Source organism: Ursus americanus, chromosome 22, assembly GCF_024610735.1.
Source record: "Ursus americanus isolate L20-20 chromosome 22, mUrsAme1.1.p, whole genome shotgun sequence".
In the NCBI taxonomy this organism is placed as follows: Eukaryota; Metazoa; Chordata; class Mammalia; order Carnivora; family Ursidae; genus Ursus; species Ursus americanus.
In genome coordinates this window covers 30,387,954-30,409,752 of record NC_142148.1, presented here as the reverse complement: position 1 = coordinate 30,409,752, position 21,799 = coordinate 30,387,954, and the positions used below count along the sequence as shown (strand labels likewise).

The 21,799-nt window shown below is 49.4% G+C and overlaps 1 protein-coding gene across 2 annotated transcripts; it reads left to right on the top strand.

The window, feature by feature from the left end:
* The first annotated feature begins 6,135 nt into the window (after positions 1–6,135).
* On the top strand, positions 6,136–17,864 carry PROKR2 (prokineticin receptor 2). 2 transcript variants are annotated; one of them, XM_045808718.2, is made up of 4 exons: positions 6,136–6,288; positions 6,694–6,803; positions 8,473–9,065; positions 14,627–17,864. In XM_045808718.2, the coding sequence occupies exons 3-4, from the start codon at positions 8,608–8,610 to the stop codon at positions 15,318–15,320; spliced, it is 1,152 nt and encodes a 383-aa protein (XP_045664674.1). In that variant the 5' UTR covers positions 6,136–6,288; positions 6,694–6,803; positions 8,473–8,607; the 3' UTR covers positions 15,321–17,864. The 2 variants fall into 2 exon arrangements, with proteins under 2 accessions (XP_045664674.1, XP_045664663.1); XM_045808707.2 differs by having other exon boundaries at positions 6,136–6,292.
* Positions 17,865–21,799: the final 3,935 nt, after the last annotated feature.

Sequence of the window (21,799 nt, the reverse complement as noted above, 5' to 3'; positions counted from 1 at the left end):
CCTGGTCTTAACTTGCTGTTCCTGGCCCCTGTGTGTTCTTTAAGTGGCATTTCCAACTACTAGAGGTTCAAAAATGTCCACGCTGAATTAAATATAGGGGGAAAGCTCAACACTGCTTTTTTACTTAAGGAAAAAGAGTATTCACACAACTGTGGCTGTTACAAGAGATTGCAAGCAAGACAGCAAAATGCTGTTCTGCTGGGAAGATGCTTGACCGTTTTGCATCAGAATTCACTGAGGTCCACGTCTCAGAGTCAATGTTTTCCATCAAGGTATTCTTAGTTTCCATGCCATTTTTTTTTTAAATGGGAACCCTGGATAAGAATAAATACTTGAAAAAAAAACCAACCAAACAACAGCAGGACAATCTTATTGGTATATGGGATGAGAATCCACCAGCTTGGGGCGTAGGCATGTGTATTTTGAGAAATGTCTTAACACACGTTCCGATTTGAGAACTGCCATGTGGTCAGTCCAGTCCGGGTTGGAATGCTCATCGTCCCTGCTGTCCAGCACGGGTCTTGGGGATCTCATCCGTTCTTCTCCTGCTTTGTCCATGGCATTTGCTGCGATGCCATGCTCCCCACCCCCCCCACCCCCGCAGGCAGAGTGGACCAGAGCAAGAACCTGAGTGAGGAATCCTGACCTCCGCCTGTTGCCCTGGCACTAGGGAAACCACAATTCTCAAGTTAGCACGACAGAAAGAGTCTGAAATTGGGAGCTGGTTTGAATCTCACCTCCGCCACCCACTAGCTATGTGACCTCTGGAACTTACTAACCTCCCTGAGCCTATTCTCTCCTGCATGAGAATACCTGGATCTGATAGGGTTCTTGACAGCAAGCAACCGTATCTAATCCTGGATAACTTAAGCCCAAAAGGGTAGTTAAGGAGCCCGCAGGCTGGTGCACGGAGTCAGGCATCCCTGGGATCCAAGAGGCGGGAGCAAATTGTGGTAGATTGTGTTGTGATTCCTCACTCCTCCTTGCCTACGTGCCCTTTGCAATGTAACTTCGCGGTGCCCTCCCGTAGTAAGGAGGGTGACCTGCTCCCAACTGGGACGCTCTGCTACGTGACTTGCTTCAGCCAATGGGATGTTAGCGGACGCGCTGCAGGAGAGGCTCGGAATATTGGGACTTGCTTGCTCCTTCACCTCTGCCCCCACCACGAGGACACGCTCAGATGAACCTGCTAGAGGGCCCACCAAGAACTGCAGCACAACCATGCAAAGTAACGCCCCATGGCCAATGTTCACACACACACACACACACACACACACACACACACACACTCTCACGATTTCTGTGCGTGCCTTCCAAATGACAGCAATGACATCTCTTTGCTGGAGGACTCTCTGATCCCAAGATTCTGCTGTCCTTGGGCCAGGCGCACTGAGCAGACTGGGGAATTAACACCCCTCCCGCCAGAACTGTCCTCGGGAGTTGACTGCGAGCTCCCGCACCCCCTCTGCTGGTAGAACTCTGGGGCGCCTGTTCCATGCTTCCTCCCAGAGTTTCCCCAGTGCAGTTAAGTTCCCTTTGCCCACAGGGGTAACTGGCATGGTTTCGAACCATTTTGTTGGCTGCTGTCCCTTCCCTGTCCCACTTTTCTACTCCCCTAACGTCATTTCTTGGGATCACCTCCCCAGTAAACTTGGTGCCCTCAAATCTTTATCTCAGGATTTGCTTTTAGGGGAACCCAAACTCAGACAGCCTACTTTCACCTTGGGGGCATGAACCAAGTCACATTCCTTTTACGATTCAAGTTAAATATCTCAGAGACCTATGTTGCCCATAGAGAAAACGGCTTTCCTTCCTCCCCTGACTCCTCCCATGTGAGCTCAAGCATCCCCAGAGTTTAGGGTGGTTGGCATTTGAATGTAAATAATAAAGGCCATCTAACAGGGATCACTTCTAAGGGGCTGGGTTGCGGAGAAGGGACAGAGGAGGCATTTGACCTTTGACTTTCTACGTTATGTGAATTTGTTCCCCATGTTGGCCCCCAAATTCTGCCTCAGGTGACATACGTGAGGAAGGAGTTTATGTCCTTCCCTGAGCTCGGGGAGAGACAGCATGTGAGCACGTGGGCCTTCACCCCAAGGGAGAAGCCCAGGAGGAACACAAAATCAACACCCAATACCTCCTTATAAAACTAAGCCCTTTCCAAACCCAGCCAAACATGGCTCTTGGCTTGAAAGTCCTCAGTCTTTCTGATAATCTATGTTGTAGTCCTCTTACTTATCCATCCTTCCAGAGAACAATGCCATTCCCACCCAGAGGGTTGTATTAACTAAACTTGCCTTTACTGAGACCTTGATGACCTGCTTCTTGGGGACTTTGCTCTCTCAACCCACTCCCCGCTGAGCAAAGAGCCCGATGCAGGACTCGATCCCAGGACCCCTTAATTACCTTTGTATTTATTTTTATTTTTTATTTATTTATTTAAAAGATTTTATTTATTTATTTGACAGAGCTAGAGACAGCCAGTGAGAGAGGGAACACAAGCAGGGGGAGTGGGAGAGAAAGAAGCAGGCTCATAGCAGAAGAGCCTGATGTGGGGCTCGATCCCATAACGCCGGGATTACGCCCTGAGCTGAAGGCAGACGCTTAACCGCCGTGCCACCCAAGCGCCCCATAAAAGACATTTTTAATCACATTTTAATCGAGTGGAAGTAGGGAAGTTCAGGTTGTTTGTTTCCAGTTCCTTGTTATACTAAACAAGGCTGCTCTCAACGTCTTTGTAGTGAAATCTTCAACTGCTCCATTCATTATTTCCACAGGAAAAAACCCTTAAAATATAATTTCTGCATTAAAGGATGTAAAATGTCCAAGGCTTTTTATATGTATTAACAAGTCAAGCTCCGGAAAATCTGTAGCTACTTTTGAAAACAGACTTTATTCTTTAGAGAGATTTAGGTGCACAGCAAAATGTAGCTGAAGGTACAGATATTTCTCATACAACCCCTGCTCCCACGCAGGCATAGCCTCCCCCATTAATTACCAACATCCCACGCCAGAGTGCTACGATTGTTGGAATCGATGAACCTACACTGATGCATTATTATCACCCAAAACCCATAATTCACATTAGGCTTCACTCCTGCTGTGAGACATTCTACCGGTTTGAACGATCGTGTAATTGACATGTATCCACCATCATGGTATCAAATAAAGTAGTTTCACTGCCCTAAAAATCGTCCGTGCTCCGACTCCTCTTGCTAACCTCTGGCAATCACTGATCTTTTTACTGTCCCCATGACTTTGCCTTTTCCAGGATCTTCTAGAGTAGAATCACACAGCGGGTGGGCTTTTAGATGGGCTTCTTTCACTCGGTAATAACGCATTTAAGGTTCTTCCGAGTCTTTTCACGACTTGATGGATCGCTCATTTCTTTGTAGCACTGGATGATATTCTATCATCTGGGTGTACTCTGGTTTATTGATCCATTCAACTACTGAAGGACATCTTGGTTGCTTCCAAATTTTGGTGATTATGAATAAAACTGCTATAAACGCCCATGTGCAGGTTTTTGGGTAAATTTTAAACTGCTCTGGGTAAATACCAAGCAATGTGATTGCTATATCTTATGGTAAGAATATGTTTAGTTTTGTAAAGACCCACCAAAACTCCCAAGTGGCTGTACCATTTTGCATTCCCAGCACAAATGAATGAGAGTTCCTGAGTCTCCAAGTCCTCACCAGAGTGTGGTGATGTTCTGGACATTGGCCATTCTAATAAGTAGGTAGTGGTATCTCATTGATGTTTTAATTTGCATTTCCCTGATGATAGATGTTTACTTACCATCTGTATATCTTGTTGTGAGGTGTCAGTGAAGGTGTTTGGCCAAATTTTAATTCATTTGTTTATTTTCTTATTGATGAGCTTTAAGAGTTCTTTGCGTATTGGGGGTAAAAGTCCTTTATCAGATGTGTCTTTTGCAAATATTTTCTCCCACTCTGTGGTTTGCCTTTTAATTTCTCTTGACAGTGTCTCTTGCAGAACTGACATTTTTAATCTTAATGAAGTCCAGCTTCTTAATTCTTTCTTTTATGATCCTGCCTTTGTTGTTTTATCTAAAAAGCCATCACCAGGGGCGCCTGGGTGACACAGCGGTTAAGCGTCTGCCTTCCCGGCGTTATGGGATCGAGCCCCACATCAGGCTCCTCCGCTAGGAGCCTGCTTCTTCCTCTCCCACTCCCCCTGCTTGTGTTCCCTCTCTCTCTGGCTGTCTCTATCTCTGTCGAATAAATAAATTTAAAAAATCTTAAAAATAAATAAATAAAAAGCCATCACCAAATCCAAGGTCATCTAGATTTCCTCCTATTTTATCTACTAGGAGTTTTATAGTTTTACATTTTACAGTTGAGTCTGTGATCCCTTTTGAGTTAATTTCTGTGACAGCTATAAAGTCTGTGTCTAGATTGATTTTTTTACATGTGGATGTCTAATTATTCCAGAACTATTTGTTGAAAAGACTTTTTCTCCATTGTACTGCCTTTTCTCCTTTGTCAAAAATTAAAAGACTATCTTTATGTGGATCTATTTCTGGGCTCTCTGTTCTCTTCCATTGATCTATTTGTCTATTCTTTCACCCATACCACACTGCCTCGATTACTGTAGCTTAATAGTAAGTCTTGATATTGGTTAATGTCAGTCCTCCAACTTTGACTTCTTCAGTGTTGTATTAGCTATTCTGAATCTTCGTATAATCTTTGGAATCTGTTTGCGGAAATCCACAAAATAACTTGCTGGATTTTGATCAGGATTTTATTGACTCTATGGGTCAAGTTGGGGAAAACGGACATCTTGACAATATTGAGTCTTCCTATCCGTGAACATGAAATATCTCTCCATTTATTTAGTCCTTCTTTGATTTCTGTCATTAGGGTTATGCCGTTTTCCTCATATGGACCTTGTACATATTTTGTTAGATTTATACCTATGTATTGTGTTCTGGCGGCTACTGAGTAGTGAGTAGTATTGTATTTTTAATTTCAAGTTCCACTTGTTCATCCCTGATATCTAGAAAAGCATTTGACTTTTGGGGGGAGGGGCAGAGGGAAAGGGAGAGAATCTTAAGCAGGCTCCACATCCAACCCCAAGGGGGCTCCATCTCACAACCCTGAGATCATGATCTGAGCCGAAATCAAGAGTCTAGCATTTAACCAACAGAGCCACCCACGCCCTCAAAGCATTTGACTTTTATATATTAACCTTGTATCCCGAAACTTTGTTATAATCATTCATTAGTTCCAGGAAGTTTTTTTGTCAATACCTTCGGATTTTCTGCAGACATCAGGCCATCTGCCACACAGACCATTTGATTTCTTTCTTCCCAATCCGAATAAAGAATTTGCCCGATCTGTGTAAGAAAGCCAAGGGCCAGAGAGGTAATAGGAATTGCCTAAAATCAGAGCCTGGCGGAAGCAGGGTGGAGGGCTCTGGAAACAGGGCTCCAGACAGACAGGCGGAGGTCCAGCTGGGATGGTCTTTGAAAGGCCGAGGAATCTTGCAGTGGTGGATACGGGTATCGCAGGGTATGGCAGGGTTTGGGTGAGGACTTCAGGGTGGGAGATTTCAGCAGGGCAACCCAGCTTCCCCGGGGGCCTCCTTCTCCACCACCACCCACCCCAAAGGGCCCATTCTGCACCCCAAAGTCTCCCCAGCACCAGCTCTCGGGCACAACGGAATGTAACCCAGCCTCCTCCTGAAGGAGTCGCCTTGTGCGGGAGCGGACGCTAGCACCGGGCTCCTGCCAAAGACCGGACACTCGGCTTGGCGGCTCCCGCGAGGCGTCTCGGCGGGGAACTGAGGGCCTTGCGGGTTCCTCGGAATCCGCACCCCCAACCCCAGCTGCTGAAGTCCCATTCACACTCGGGTGCGAGGACGCAGAAGCCCCTGCGAGCGGCCAACCCGGCGGACTGGGGATCCGTGCCAACGCAGCCAGCACTCAGCGCGCCCCGCGCCGGGGGGCACACCAGGTGCAGGAGCGCAGCGCCCACCCTGTGCCACTGAACAGAGGGAGGCCGGCTAGGGACCCCAGGGCGGAGTCGAGCGCGGGGCGGGCGGGGCGCACCGCGCCGGGTCCGAGGCGCAGCGCTGAACAGCAGGGGCGGAGCGCCAACTCCAGCGGGAAGACAGAGACCGCCACGCGCGGGGGAAGCGCGCTGGAGCGAGGAAGAAAGAAGGACACCCCGTACGCAGCCCCACGGCACGCGCAAGTCGGGGTCCCCCAGGACCAAACCGAGCGGCCAGGGCAGCCGAGCGAGCCGGGAGGAGGCGCCCAGGCACGTAGGTGCTGAGCTTTGCGCAGTTCAGGGTCTCCCTTGGTGCGGTGGGGGGCGTCTCCCAGGCTGGGGGTGCTGAACGCCTACTTCTTTCTCGGGGGGATTCCGGCGGCTTTGCCTCCCGCACCTTTCGGGAGGTGCTCGGGCTGGCTCCAAGTGGAGGAGGTTGGGCCGGGAGAGTCCGCCAGGGCCCGCCAGGACCGGGCGACGGGAAGCCGGGACTGGGGCGCGGGGGCGCGGGCGGAGGGGGCCGGGCCGGCGGGCGCTGGGCTGGCGGGCGCTGGGCTGGCTGGCGAGCGCCGAACTGCAGGGGAGGGCATGGGCGGGAGGCATCTTGTTGAAAGGTGGGCTCAAAAGGGAAGCCTCTCCTGGAGAATTCCCGCTCACCGGATCCTGCCCCTACCCCCAGTTTTCTTCTCGTCCTGAGGCCCCGCACGCTTCGCTTTTTGAGCCTGCATTTCTGACTCGATTCCCGCCCTTGTTGGGCGGCACCTTCGGGACCGCGCTGCCGCGCCGGGGGTGAGTAAGGGAGGGGAGGGGAGAGGAGAGGGCTCCCGGAGCGGGTTGGTCGGGGGCAGGGAGTGCATCCCGCGAAAAATGGGGCCGGAACGTGCGCCACCCGGGTTCACGCGCTCTCCTCCGGGGTCTGGGGACTGGAGAGCCGCGGCGGGCGAGAGAACACGAGTCCCGCTTCCCCGTCTCGGGCGGAGAGCCGTCTGCGGGGATTGGGGCTTCGCGGGAGAGGGAGACGCCACCCGCACGGAGGACACCTCTGGCCGCGGACGCCGCTGGCACCTCATCTGTCGGAGGTCTTTACCTCGGGTACGCAGCGGGCGGACGCTCCGCAGGTTGGAGTGGCCCGGCCACCCTGCTACTGCTGTTCCTGCTGCGACGGTTCCTGTCCCTCGCTCTCCGCCTCCTCTAACAGGGCCTAGCCAAACCCCCTGTCCGGTTTGATCCACTTCTTGCATCTCGTGGCCCCCACACTTGGGGTCGTTTCCGTTGGTGTTAAGCGGGGAGAGGCGGGTCACAGCTTGATGGCTGGGGTCCTCATTCTGCGGGTTTGGGGAGCGGGGGGCTGAGTTCTGAGGCCCTCGGACGCCTTGAACCCAATGCTGTCCCCTGCCCTGAGGACTCAGTACTTCAGAGAGTTCGTTTTCCTTTGCCGTGGGCATCCTGAGGTACTGAGAACATAAAGGACTCAGGCAAGGAGGGACAGTTCAGCCCTGGGGCCCTCCCGGGTCCTCGCTGACACCACCTTCCCCCCCCCCCCCATTCTTGGGGACTGTGTTCGGTTAAAGTGGAGCAGCCACCACTTTCAGAGGACAGAGACCTTGGTGACAAGATGTGGTGCCTCCCAGTCAGGGCTGGTTCTGGTGGGGAACTGGGTGGGCGTCTGGTGAAGGGGACAGGGAGCTGATCAGAAGAGTGGGAGCAGGGAGAAGCAGACAAAGCACTTCTTTTTAGCACAGGGGAGAGGCAGCAGAAGTCCCTCCCATCCACAGTCCCCTTCACCTATGGAATCCTGGGCGGATCCTCATTCGTTGATCCCGCAGACTCCTGGCCTGCCCCTACGACATGCGGGGCCCTGGGCTAGGCACCAGGAATTTGGTTTACAGGAAGATCGGGACTCAGACAGTATAAATCACTGGCCCGAGATGAGTCATCCTGTTCATGTGAACATGGATTTGGTGATTCCCACGTCCAGGGTTCGGCCAGGACATAGGGAGCAGTGCCCTGCTTTGGAGGAAAGACCCTGAGGCGTCCCAGTCCTCTGGCTTCGTTGTCCTTGACCAACAGATGGCGCAACTTTGTGACTGCTGGGGAAGCCTGGGCCAGCGGCCTGGAGCAGGCTTGTAAAACTTCGAGAAGACCCTGTGGGAGCCGGTGTTGGTGGGGAGGGGAGCGTGACCAGGGAGTCATCCTGGTCCTGGCCCCTGGGAGAAGAGCAAAGATGCAGGTCCTTCTTGGATGTCTTTGGAGGGTCCAATTCATCCTATCCCAGTACCGCCTGACAGCCGGTGGAAGATTTCCCAATTTCCAGATCTCATGTCTCCTCTCCCCTGTACCCCGGGAAGTTCTGTCTGAGGGAAGTCACTGGGTCTGGTTGGCCTATTCTTGGGGAACTCTGGGAGAATACTAAAAGGCATTCTCCTGCACGGTTCCCACTGGCTGTGTCTCCTTCCAGGGTCCGGGATGTTGTGTTGACTCTCCTCGGGGATGTGCGCAGGGCGCCAGGCTCGGTGAGTGGCGACAGCCGAAGGTCTGGACCCCCAGCTCAGCGCGTTCAGACCCCCACACCACTCCACCTGCAGTCATCACCATGGCAGCCCAGAATGGAAACACTAGCTTTGCCCCCAGCTTCGAGCCAGCTCAAGACCATACCTCCCCCTTCCCCTTCAACTTCAGCTACGGTGACTACGACCTCCCTCTGGATGAGGACGAGGACATGACCAAGACCCGGACCTTCTTCGCTGCCAAGATCGTCATCGGCGTGGCCCTGGCGGGCATCATGCTGGTCTGCGGCATTGGCAACTTCGTCTTCATCGTGGCCCTGGCCCGCTACAAGAAGCTGCGTAGCCTCACCAACCTGCTCATCGCCAACCTGGCCATCTCGGACTTCCTGGTGGCCGTCATCTGCTGCCCCTTCGAGATGGACTACTACGTGGTGCGCCAGCTGTCCTGGGAGCACGGCCATGTGCTCTGTGCCGCTGTCAACTACCTGCGGACCGTCTCACTCTACGTCTCCACCAATGCCCTGCTGGCCATCGCTATCGACAGGTGAGGCTGGTGTCGGCCGGGGGTAGAGACAGGGGCAGGGCCGGGCTGCCCCTTCCCTCCCTTAAGCTCTGACAGGTTGGCGCTGCCGCGGATCTACGTGCCGGCTCACCTGTCCGGGGCAGGAGGAGACCCGGCTTCTCCACCTGGGGCTCAGGTTCCCCCCAAACATGGGCAAGAGCGAGGCACCCGAGCCCCCCAGCTCTGGGCCACGCCTGCAGATCCCACATCTGCCGCAGATCGGCATGCCACCTGACCATGAGTAGCCTCAAACGCAAACGCAAGAGCAGAAAGCCTGGGCAGCTTACTCCGTGGAAACCACTGGAGACCTCAGCAGGGCAGCTTCCGGTCAAGATCACATGTACCAGGTTTTTCCTGCCCCCATTCTCCAAATCAAGATCTAGAACATTTCCAACTCCCTTATGCCCCGTACCAGTCAGTCCTCCCGCCCCAGCAGTCTGATTTCGCTCAGCACAGTTTAGTTTTGCCTGTTCTTTAACTTCATAAAAACGGAATCTTACAGTAATGTACCCGTGTTCCTGGCTGCTTTGTTGTAGAGCTGAGTTTAAAATGAGGTAATGGCTTATTTGTAGAAAAGGGGGAAGGACATCCTTCCCTTTGTTTTCTTGCATATATCCATGTGCTCATTTGCATACATTTGCATGAGATGTTCTGGAAGTCCTTGCTCTATTATAAATTTATACAATTTATAAAATTTCTAGTAGCAGCTTATGACAAATCTTACATGTGTTTTAATTATGGAAACAGCTACAGGCCAGCGTCAGACCACCAGTGGCTCTGTTCCATGGGGGCGGTTGCTGCCATCCTCTGGGGCCTCGGAGTGCTGACACTCAAATGATGTGGTTTTTTAAACACGTTTTTTCTTTTTGGTCTCCTTTGAGCTCATCCGTTTTTTCCTTGTTCTTGGTACTATTTAGGTTTGTGATTCCTTTTAATCAGCCAGTTGAATATTTTCCATAAGGAAATGCACACCGAGGTAGAAGAGCCATCTTTTTTTGGGAACATAATTCCTGCAGGAAAAACCATTTGGTTTTTACAGCTCTGAGGCTCTTCACCCGTAAAACCGGTGTTTATAAAATGTAACTGTCAAGCAGAGGTACAAAATTGCCCAGGGCCAATGATACAAAGTCAGATCCCTCGGCCCCACCCCAGCCCCACTGAATGAGAATCCCTTGAGCTTGTCCCAGGGATCCCCGTTTTTACTCAATTTCCTGAGGGATTCTGATGCTCACTCGGGAGAGTTATCACTGTTCTCATCCTCTTAGTCCCACTGAAACCTTTGTCTTTATCAAGTTGGGGGTTTGGGGCAACATAGGAGTTTCTTAGGAAGCAACCGTCCAGTTACAACACAAAGAGTGGTTCCTTTTTCATCCCAAACCAGCTTCCCGGCTCCAGTTCACCAGTCACCTAGGCTGGAACATTACCATCATTTTTTTTTTAAGTTTTTATTTGAATTCCAGTTAGTTAACATACAGTGTAATAGTAGTTGCTGGTGTACAATATAGTGATTCAACACTTCCCTACCACACCTGGTGCTCATCACGGTCCGTGCCCTCCCTAAGCCCCACCACCTGTTTCTCCCATCCCCCCACCCGCCTCCCCTCTGGTAACCGCCCATTTGTTCCTCGTTGTTAAGATTCTGTTTCTCAGTTTGAGTCTCTCTCTCTTTTCCCCCCTTTACTCATTTGTTTCTTACATTCCACACATAAGTCAAATCATATGGTATTTGTCTTACTCTGGCTTATTTCACTTAGCAGTATACTCTCTAGCTCCATCCATGTCACTGGAAATGGCAAGATTGCATTCTTTTTTATGCCTGAATAATATTCCAGTGTGTATATGTGAATAATATTCCATATATATATATTATCTTCTTTACCCATTCATCAACTGGTGAACACTCGGGCTGTTTCCATCACTTGGCTGTTGTAAATAATGCTGCTATAAATATAGGGGTGTGTGTATCCCTTTGAATTAGTGTTTGTGTATTCTTTGGGTAAATACCCAGTAGTGGGATTGCTGGATCATAGGATAATTCTATCTTTAACTTCTTGAGGAGTCTCCATACTATTTTTCACAGTGGCTGAACCAGTTTACATTTCACCAATGGTGCACAAGGGTTCCTTTTTCTCCACATCTTCACCAACACCTGTTCTTTCTTGTGTTTTTAATTTTAGCCATTCTGGCAGGTGTGAGGTGCTATCTCATTGTGGTTTTGCTTTGCGTTTCCCTGATGATGAGTGACGTTGGGCATCTTTTCATGTGTCTGTTGGCCATTTGTAGGTCTTCTTTGGAGAAATGTCTGCTCATGTCTTCTGCCCATTTTTTGATTGGATTATTTGTTTTTTCCGGTTGAGTTGGTAAGTTCTTTATGTGTTCTGGATACTAACCCTTTATTAGTGATGTCAGTTGCAGATATCTTCTCCTGTTCCAGAAGATGCCTTTTAGTTTTGTTGATTGTTTCCTTTGCTGTGTAAAAGTTTTTTTATTTTGATATAGACCCAATAGTTTATTTTTGCTTTTGTTTCCCTTGCCTCAGGAGACCTATCTAGAAAAACGTTGCTACGGCCGATGTCAGAGAGATTATTGCCTGTGCTCTCTTCTAGGAGTTTTTACGGTTTCAGGGCTCACACTTAGGTCTTCAGTCCATTTTAAATTTATTTTTGTGTATGGTATAAGAAAGTGGTCTAGTTTCATTCTTTTGCACGTAGCTGTTCACTGGAGTGCGGGAAGCAGAGCCTGAGATGCAAAGGTGTGGGGTGTTCTGGAAATGCTGTGCAGCTAGCCAAGAGGACTCTGGAAGCAGAACTAATTTAGGACCCTCTCTCTCTTTCTCTTTCTCTCTTTCCCTCTCCCCCCCCCCCAGTACAGTTCCAGCATGAAAAGTATCTCGGTAACCAATGCCAGAGAGAATTTCTACATTCCTACCTATGCGGTCGTCAGCTCTTAAATTCCAATATTTTCTTGTCCCGTAACACCTTCCTCATTATAAAAGATGTTCTGAAGTGCAGAGTTGCCATCAAATAAATCAGAAAGGAAAGAACACTGGCCTAGGAGTTACTCAGAACATCTGGGTTCCAAGTTGTGCACTTAGATAAATCCCTTATGCTCCTGGGACTTAAGTTTCTTCATCTGTGAAATGGACGTAATGATAACTTTGCTGACAACCTCTCCAGCTTCTTGTCAGGTTCAGAGAAGGTAAACAGACATGAAGCATGTTGGAGGCTATAGGTCTTTGTTAAAACTGATCGTTTTCCACGACTTGTCCATCGGCAAGAGGGACATCCGGAAGGTCTTTTTTACCATCTGTCTGCTTGGCTGTGTGTGTCCGGAGATCTGCACTCTCCTAGGGTCTCTATGAGAGGTCTCTATGAAACCAGGTCCTCTGCACATGAACCTTGCTCTTCTTCTGGCTGCGGCATCCAGAAGTGCTAGTAGATAGCCCTTCTGCTATTTCTACATAGTAGGACAGGCAAGTGCACGGGGAGGCCTGTGTCTCTCCCACCCACCTGTGTCGGGCTTGGAGGTTTATCTAATTGAGTGTGCAGTGGTCCCTATGCAAAGTGAGAGTTTGGCCATCTATCTTTCTTGTCATTTTGCCTTACCTTTCAGTTGGTTTAGAAACCTGAGTGCTTTTTATTAGGCTCTCATTTCGTACAGCCTGAGATTCCATGTGCTGCTTTGACATCTTCGGGCCCCACAGGGCCCCCAAGGTCCCTAGCCATGAGGTCCTCTGTTCTTGTCCACCCAGCAGGAAAGGCTCCTGACCTGCTCTTCCTGTTTCTCCTGGACCAGCTGCACCCCCAGTCCTCAACCTGATGGGTTTCCCCTCCCCACCAGCTGGCAAAATTATTCAAACAAGCCAATCGCATCCCCCCATGGGAATCAAGGGTCACTTCCCCTCTTGTCGCTCTAAAGCCTGCTGCCCACAGCCCCTGCTGGTTCATTCCATCCCTGAGTGCAACTCCCACGTGGCCCTGCAGCGCGGGCAGTGTCCCTCTCCCTGGGCTGTGAGTATATGTGACTAGTTAACGGCTGTTGATCCCACCTGCCCAGGGTCGGGTGCTGCGTGGTCATTCATCTCGTACTGGTTAGGTCAGGAGGACCCTGCCTTCAGCAACAGGGTGAAGAGGAGGTGGTCAGAATCTCAATATCTTCGTGAAGCATTCCCAGACCACGTCACTGACATAGTGACCGTGTCTTCCTTCAAGTTGTTCTTAACCCATCACTTAATTATTCTAGTTTTGGGATGGAAGAAAAGCTCTCTGAGGTCAAGGACTGTGTCCTCTTCTACGTCGTGTCCATGTACGTAGGTTGGGCACACAGCTGTTGTAGCAGATATGATCGATGCCCCCCTTGTCTCCCCTTGTTGCTGTCACTTCATGCACACCTGTCCACTCCCACTTGCCAACGCCTGCCTTTCTTCGTCTGAAGGCCTTCTCTGGCTCCCTCGCCAACGACTTACAACAGTTGGTGTATCAATATCCCGGCTTCCTCCCCCTCCGGGGTGAACCCCATCTGCTCCAGGGGCTCCTTGGCAGGAACAAGCATCAGCCGCCTCCAGCGAAGCCTCGCTCAGTAACACAGGCTGTACTGACGGCCTTCCCACGCCCACCCCACAAAGGGTCCAGCCTCTTTCCCAGGCAGTGCTGCTCACTGGATAGAGCAGGATAAAGCCTCATGCCCTGATGCTGCCTTATGACGTCAAGGCAGCTCACACACGTCGTCTGAGCTTGAGACAGCCCAGGGAGTGGGGGTGAAAGCTTTGTATCAGGAGCCTGGATTCTGGCCCCAGCACGAAGTGAGGCTGGTCACGTCATTTCCTTCTCTCATTAGACAGATTCCTTAGATTCCACGCCAAGCCCACCCCCTACTCTCCTTCCTGCTCGGTAATGCCGGATGACACCCTGGGGGGCAGGGAGGAGAGCCCTAGGCTACTGCCCTGAGAAGGTCCCCACCTCTCTCTGAGCTCCAGAGCCCTTCTTTCACCTCCCACCCATGAGGTATTTGGAATGAAGAGTTTTGAAAATATTAGGTTCTTGGGCAGAATGGCAAGACCGTAAGCCAAGGTGGTATCCATAGGACTAAGAGTAATAACGCCACCTGTATTCATTGAACACCTAGTCCATGCGAAGCATTTTACAAACATTATCATATTGAATATTTACAGCAGCCCTGCAAGGTAGGTGTCATTTTATCCCATGTTGCATTTGAAGAAACAGATCTCAGAAAGGCTGAGTGATTCACTCCAGAACCCAAAGTCAATGGCGGGGGGGGGGGGGGGTAGCTGGGATCTTTTCCACTTGTTTGACCAAAACTGGTGCAATTTCCACTAAACCACGGCACTCCTCCAAATGCCAAATGATGTTGCTAAAATAAGATGAAGCTTGTTGAAGCTGGATAATTACACTGGGGACTCGTTGTGCCACTCTGTCTGCTTCTGCGTCGTGTTTGTGCCCAGTTTCAGATGAATGTTTCCCAGCACACCTCGTTAGTCCTGATGGCTTTCCTCTCCCCCCCCCGCCCCCGCCCTGTCCCCCCAGATATCTCGCCATCGTTCACCCCTTGAAACCCCGGATGAATTATCAAACGGCCTCCTTCCTGATCGCTTTGGTGTGGGTGGTGTCCGTCCTCATCGCCATCCCGTCGGCCTACTTCACCACGGAGACCGTCCTGTTCATCGTCAAGAGCCAGGAGAAGATCTTCTGCGGCCAGATCTGGCCGGTGGACCAGCAGCTCTACTACAAGTCCTACTTCCTGTTCATCTTCGGCGTGGAGTTCGTGGGCCCCGTGGTGACCATGACCCTGTGCTACGCCCGGGTGTCCCGCGAGCTGTGGTTCAAGGCGGTGCCGGGCTTCCAGACGGAGCAGATCCGGAAGCGGCTGCGCTGCCGCCGGAAGACGGTGCTGGTGCTCATGGGGATCCTCACGGCCTACGTGCTGTGCTGGGCGCCCTTCTACGGCTTCACCATCGTGCGCGACTTCTTCCCCGCCGTGTTCGTCAAGGAGAAGCACTACCTCACGGCCTTCTACGTGGTCGAGTGCCTCGCCATGAGCAACAGCGTGATCAACACCGTGTGCTTCGTGACGGTCAAGAACAACCCAATCAAGTACTTCAAGAAGCTGCTGCTGCACGGGCAGCCCTCGCACCACGGGAGCAAGTCCAGCGCCGACCTGGACCTCAAAACCAGCGGCGTGCCGGCCACGGAAGAGGTGGACTGTATCAGGCTGAAATAACCCGCCGGCGCCCCATGGCCCGAAAACCCAAAAGCCGGCGCTCCGTGTATAATCCACACCGGGCTGCCCGGGGAAGGACAGCCGTGTTGCACACATCCCAGGCCTCAAGGGGCTCAGACTCAGGACAGGTGACAGCCACTGAGACTGCCTGAACACCTACTGTGTGCTGGCCGCACCAAGGAGATCCAACAAGGCTCCGAGAGCTGACGTTCAGCCATTACGTACTATGGGCAAAAATTCCATAACAAGGCAAAATGGCAAAAGCTGTTGGAATCACCAAGCAAGGGGCAGTCAGGGGCCTCAGATGGTGATCTGCATTCAGTCTCCATCTCCCTACCCGCATTCTGTAGCTCGTCAGGGCAGGAACGGCAACAGGCGTTAGAATAAGCCAGTTAGACATGACGGGGAAACACAAGGATAAGTTCATCAGAGTGCGGGGTTTACAGCCTCATGGGAAGAGGGTTCATGCCATCCCGTTGAACTTTCCCACTCGGCTCCTACTGCCTCCCTAAAGATATTCTCTAGGATTCTGGCTGCGAGAAAAACAGTTTTCTCATAACCAGGCCATTAGGTTATCTACAATGGTGTAATTTCAAAGGAAAGGACTGAAAAAAAAAAAATCTCTTTTCCACTGATGCTTGAAAGCTCATGGTTCTTTTGGGTGAAGATGTGCTGTCCCGAAATAAGGCACACACCCAGTTCCTGACACTTTAGTGTAAAGGATTTGGGGGGTTGTGAGGTCAGGGAGGAAGGGGATAGAGTAAGGGGTGGAGCTTGCCACTGGCGACTAACACAGCCTATGTGCCTAAGGTCTAAGTGGCTTAGTGATCAAAGGTCTGCATCATTTTCTAGGACAAATCCTCTTTTGAGAACAAACGAAATGAGCTCTACTTGGAAAGGAAAGGCCTGGGTTCAAGCCTTAATTCTAAGATTCACGTCACCTGGCTGCTTACTCCCTCTGCTTCTCGGTTTTGCTTCAGGGAAACAAGGATGTTGAGAACACCTCTTCTGTCTACCTTACAGGACTCTTGGGAGAGCCCATGGAGGCCATAGCTGGTGAAAGCAATTTTTTACCCTATCAGTGATAAGAACGAATCATTGATATTGAACAGTTTGGATAAGGGAAACCCCATCCACTGTAACTTAATGTGAAGAAACACTCCCACTTTTTCATTCCTGTTTTTTGGACCAGAGACCCCTGAACTCTTCAAAATGCAGCCTATCCCCCGGACAAGAAAGGAACCCCTGTCCTGGGTTATAATGAGGAAGATTTAACCTCAGAATTTCAGTGACACTTGCCCCCTCTCCGCCCCCAACGTCTTCAGAAGTGTTGACAATCTTCCCTGCATGTTGACAAGCAGCACAGCCCAGGGCTGCATAATGTTCGTATTACACATCTGGGTGATTATGCATATGTCTTCTTTCTCCCTTGTTCCTTTTGAAGCAAGAGACTACAAATGGTACCTGGGTTGGGACTGACCCACCCACATTGGGATAACTCCTGCTTTTCTCTAGAGAAAGGGTTATGGGGTTGTTTGCTTGTTTGTTTTTTAATCAATTGTTGGTTTGTTTACCCAACAGGGAAGCTTCAACCAACATTTTCTTCTGTCACCACCCAGCACACTCACCTTCAGCCCAATCACTGTACCTCAGAAAGTGCAAACTCACTTTAATATTAGCTTAAGCCAAATGGTTGGTAAGTTCTGTGTTTACAAAAATGACACAATGCATTTTTTAAAGCCAAGCAACTAAGTATTCGGGATTACCTGCTTTTTTACAAATATAACTGTGCTTTTATTTATTACCCCATCCTGACTCTTCTCCTAATTAGAAGATTCTTTAAGAGTAGACTGGACACCAATTGTGTCTGACAAAAGAATTCAGACCCTTTTTCCTTTTTATCCTAAAATGGACCACCCTCCTTTAATTTAAATTCACCTGAAACAGAGGCGCCTGGGTGGGACAGCAGTTAAGCGTCTGCCTTCGGCTCAGGGCGTGATCCCGGCGTTCCGGGATCGAGCCCCACATCAGGCTCCTCCGCTATGAGCCTGCTTCTTCCTCTCCCATTCCCCCTGCTTGTGTTCCCTCTCTCGCTGGCTGTCTCTATCTCTGTCGAATAAATAAATAAAATCTTTAAAAAAATAAAATAAAATAAAATAAATTCACCTGAAACAGCTTTTGTAAATATCGGTGCGTATTTGTGATTTTCCAGTGAGTAAGTGTTATGTTGTTATCCAATTACATAATTAACATATGGAATGTTAACCACAGTGTTCAAATGTTTTCCCCACTGATCTTTTATCTATGTTAGTATATTTAGATATAAACAGTGTGTTTAGATATAAACCTAAACAGTTCAACCCTGAAACAGAGAGGAAACTTGTCGAAGGCGTATTCAGAACAGTGGCAGCTCACGCCAGCGCCCAGCCTGTCGGTTACATGCATGCAAAAACTACCCTGTGCTCGTGTTACCCCTTCGTTCTAAAATCGTCTCGTTTGTGTAATGAATACTGCTGTTTGCATGGAGACTGTCCATTCACCTAACTGGTGTTCAAGTAATAAATAGTAAGTTAATTGCATTTGTGTTTACTCTGTTCTTCTCAAGACTAGTTGATGATAAGTTTAAGATACTTTTAATGACTTCAGCTGTGTCCGCATTTGTACCTACTGTCATATGTTGAAAATTTAATCTCATTTGGCAACCAGGTCCATCTCTTTGGCCAGAATAAGAGAAAAGATGGCCTGTGATGAGGCTGTCAGAGGTGTTTCTTTCAACATCTGATATCCAGATAAGTTGATTCTCAAACTAAAGAAATTGAAAGATGGCTTTGGGTTCTCAGACATAAAAACCAATTCCAGACTTATGAGGGAGAATGTGACATGTGGGAGGTGATTAGAAAACTTTAAAAAGTTTTGGGGGAAATGATGGCTTTGAAATGTATCTCTTCAATTTAACCATTATTCTCCCTTGGGCTCAAGAAGACACACACACACACACACACACACACACACACACACACACACACACACACCAAAGCAGGAAATGGCCTTTTAAGGGTCTATGATTCAACTTACTCCTTGCTTAGGTGAGGAGATCTAAATTCCAAATGATGAAAAGATTTGCTTAAGGACACACAGCAGGACACTCGTTGGAGCAAAACATTGCCCCAAAGTCTAACTCTGGTCCTGTGACCTGCACTCAGTCACTGTATTCCAGAGCCCAAAGGAGGATGACCTTCTCTAAGAACGTTTAAAGGGCCATTGAAACTGGTTTCCAACTTCCTGGGAGAATCTTACATCGCTCAGAAGATAGCTGCCCTCCCTCTAGCAAGCAAAGAGTATATCCATGTGCCTTCATAACCCGGCTCCAAGATTCCAGAGAAACCAAAGAGAATTGTACCAGGGCCCCTCTAGTGCTCCTGTGTTTCTTTTCCCCACGAGAGAGGAAGGTCTGAACACGTTGATTTGAAGGTATATGGAGCTATTTGGAAATAATGCTAGAGCACGAGGGAAAGCTGATCGTGATGAGAGGTGACCCTGACCCGGGGAAGAGCAGATAACGGGAGAAGGGGTTCATATTCAAAGACAAAGCGAGTTTGGGGCCACCCAAGACAGAGCGTGCAATCTTTGCTCGAGTCACTAGCAGCTGGCCCTGAGCGGGGGTCATTCTTCATGCTTGCCAAGAACCAGATGCCTTCCAGTCACCAGCGGGGCCAACCTCCTGAGGTACGTCCATCAGACACATTACCTCCTGGAGTCGCTCGCACCACCTCCTCCAGTACCGACGTTCAAAGAGCTCCAAATATGATATGAGAAAAAATGTTGTTGGCGCTCTCTTCCAACAGAACACTGGTGACAGGCGAGGGTTCATTGGAACTTAGAAAGAATAAGTCCTCGCTGGACAGGGCAATAGGTGGGAGGTTTGTCTCCCAGAAGCAGGAAGGTCAGCCCTTGGAACAGAAGGCCACGTGGACACAGGCCCTTGCATCCTTTTACTGACTCTTCTTTTTTTTTTTTTTCCTTTTACTGACTCTTATACTGAATTTCCACAGATGAGTCACAGGCTGATATGAAAGTAAGTGGTAGTTCCCAGAATCTTGTTTAATCTTGTTTAATCATGTTAATCCCAGCTCTGGATCCAACACAGTCCTTTGGCTGAACTCTGCTTTAGGGATGGCCCACTGTGTGCAAACAAGGGTCTTCCACCCACTCCTCCAGTGTCTGCGCTCACTGCTGGGGAGGGATGGCGGTGATGAAGATGCAAGCCTGAAGCCTGAGCTGACTCTTGAAATAATATGTGGCTTGGGGATGCCTGGGTGGCTCAGTCGGTTACGCGTCTGCCTTCGGCTCAGGTCATCGAGCCCCACGTCAGGCTCCCTGCTCAACAAGGAGCTTGCTTCTCCCTCTCCTTCTGCCCCTCCCCCTGCTCATGCTCTCTCTCTCTCTCTCTCCCTCCCAAATAATTAAATAAAATCTTAAAAAATATATGTAGCTAATTCTGTGTTGAAATGGAGATACTGTAAACACAGAAATGGAAGGAATTCAGAAGACAGTTTCCCTCCGGCCATGGGGATCAGAAAAGGTTGGGGTGGCAGGGTAGTTAGGCAGAGCCCTGGACCATAGTGAACAGTTGGGGGAGGGCATCCCAGGCAAAACGGTCAGAATGAACAAAGATGTAGAAGAGGGGAAATGAGATGGGATACACATGGAACGATGAATTGTTTGGTTGGCACAAAGAATGCAGAGTGTTTAAGGGGAGAACAGGCTTGGGCAGCAAGCTGAAGAGCAGGATGGAGAAAGAGGCTAGGGGGTGGGGATGGCCTGAAAGAGCCTGGGCTGCACAATCATACAGAATCAGCTTCAAGCATTCCTGCTTAACTGTGTGCATTTGGAAGATACCTGACCCCTTATCCAGGCCTTCGTTCCTTGTGTATTAAATGGGGGTAATAAAAGTACCTCCATCATAGGATGATACATGGACAAATATATATCTTAGAAAAATGCCTAGTACATCAAGCAGTCAATAGATATTATCTATTATTTTTAGAATGATTAATTGTAGGAACAGAATTTCTTCTAGATGAATCCAGAACATTGTGTCACGTATAATGGATATAATATTTTGAGGTTATCAAACCAGAGTGTTTTTATTTTCTGTGCTTTCGAGTCTCTAGTCATCTTGGACTCCCAACCATACCAGGCCAGCTCAAACCACAGGATTTTTTTCCGTACTGTGAGGATGCCCTTCCACTGTTAAGCCCAAGCCAGGAAGTTTAATAATGACCTTCAGGAAGGAGACTATGATGTCGGGGAAGTCCTTTCTATAGAGGAAGACAAAAACAAAGACAACTCCTCCAGTCCCTATGAGATTAGGAAAGAAAGAAAAAATATTAATTGAACACCAGAGGTATTTGTCCTTGCTTTCTCCTTTAAAGCCTAAATCTAGGTGGTGGAGGCGGGAATGCAATAGAAGCATCTATGTTATAGGGAAGCTTAGGGTCAAGAAGTAGAGAGGCACTAATGGAATGCTTCCCCAAGCTCACTCTTCCTCAAGAGCCTCTAAGAAGAGTCCTGCCTATGACCCAGAGAGATTGTGAACCAGCAGTGGAAGGGGCCGCCATCTTGGTTGCCAGGTTCTGTGAGATTCTCTTGACATGTGGTAGCATGTTTAAGCCTCTATGTCATCTCACTTCATCATTTAAAGATGGTTAAATCCCCCCACCCCACCTGGAAGTCCTTGATGTAGGAGTGAGATCAGTGGGCAAAGTGAAATGTGAGTTGTTATCAGGGCTCCCTTGTGAATAGCTGTTGGGAGAACAAGGCACCTAACCTCATCCAGGCGTAATTCAAAAAATAAGTTATCTCAGGACGCCTGGGTGCCTCAGTCACTAAGCGGCTGACTTCTGCTCAGGTGGTGATCTCTGGGTCCTGGGGTCGAGCCCCACATCAGGCTCCCTGCTCAGTGGGGAATCTGCTTTTCCTTCTCCCTCTGCCCCTCCCTCCACTCATGTGTGCTCTCTCTCTCTCAAATAAATAAATAAAAATCTTTAAGAAAAAATGTTCACTTTCCTTGGAGAAAGAAAGAGAAGGAGGGAGGGAGAAACCAAGAGAGAGAACACATAGTCACATGGCTTTCCACCTGATTAAACAGCAGCTCGCTGGAACACGTGAAGGGTGAAGAGGTATGCTTACAAAATTTGCAGATGGGGACTTCTGGAAGAGGTCCTCCTCTGTGGGACCTGGAATGTCAAAAGCCTTGAACTGCCTTCAGGAGCCCCCAAGGCATTCTCATAGATGGAGTTTCTCAGCACCAGAGAAAGTCCTGCCAAGGGGAGAGGGATGGATCCTGGGTGAGGCAAATCCTCTGTGTAGACACGGAGTTTCTAACAAAGTGAGTGGGAGTCCCATGATAAGAATGAAAGAGGGGGCGCCTGGGTAGCTCAGTCGGTTAAGTGTGGACTCTTGATTTTGGCTCAGGT

What these genes read in the sequence shown, in the direction of transcription:
- PROKR2 (XM_045808718.2), top strand. Translation starts at nt 8,608, where the DNA reads ATGGCAGCCCAGAATGGAAACACTAGCTTTGCCCCCAGCTTCGAGCCA. An exon ending in CTGGCCATCGCTATCGACAG is followed by an intron (nt 9,066 to 14,626) that starts GTGAGGCTGGTG and finishes CTGTCCCCCCAG; the next exon opens with ATATCTCGCCATCGTTCACC.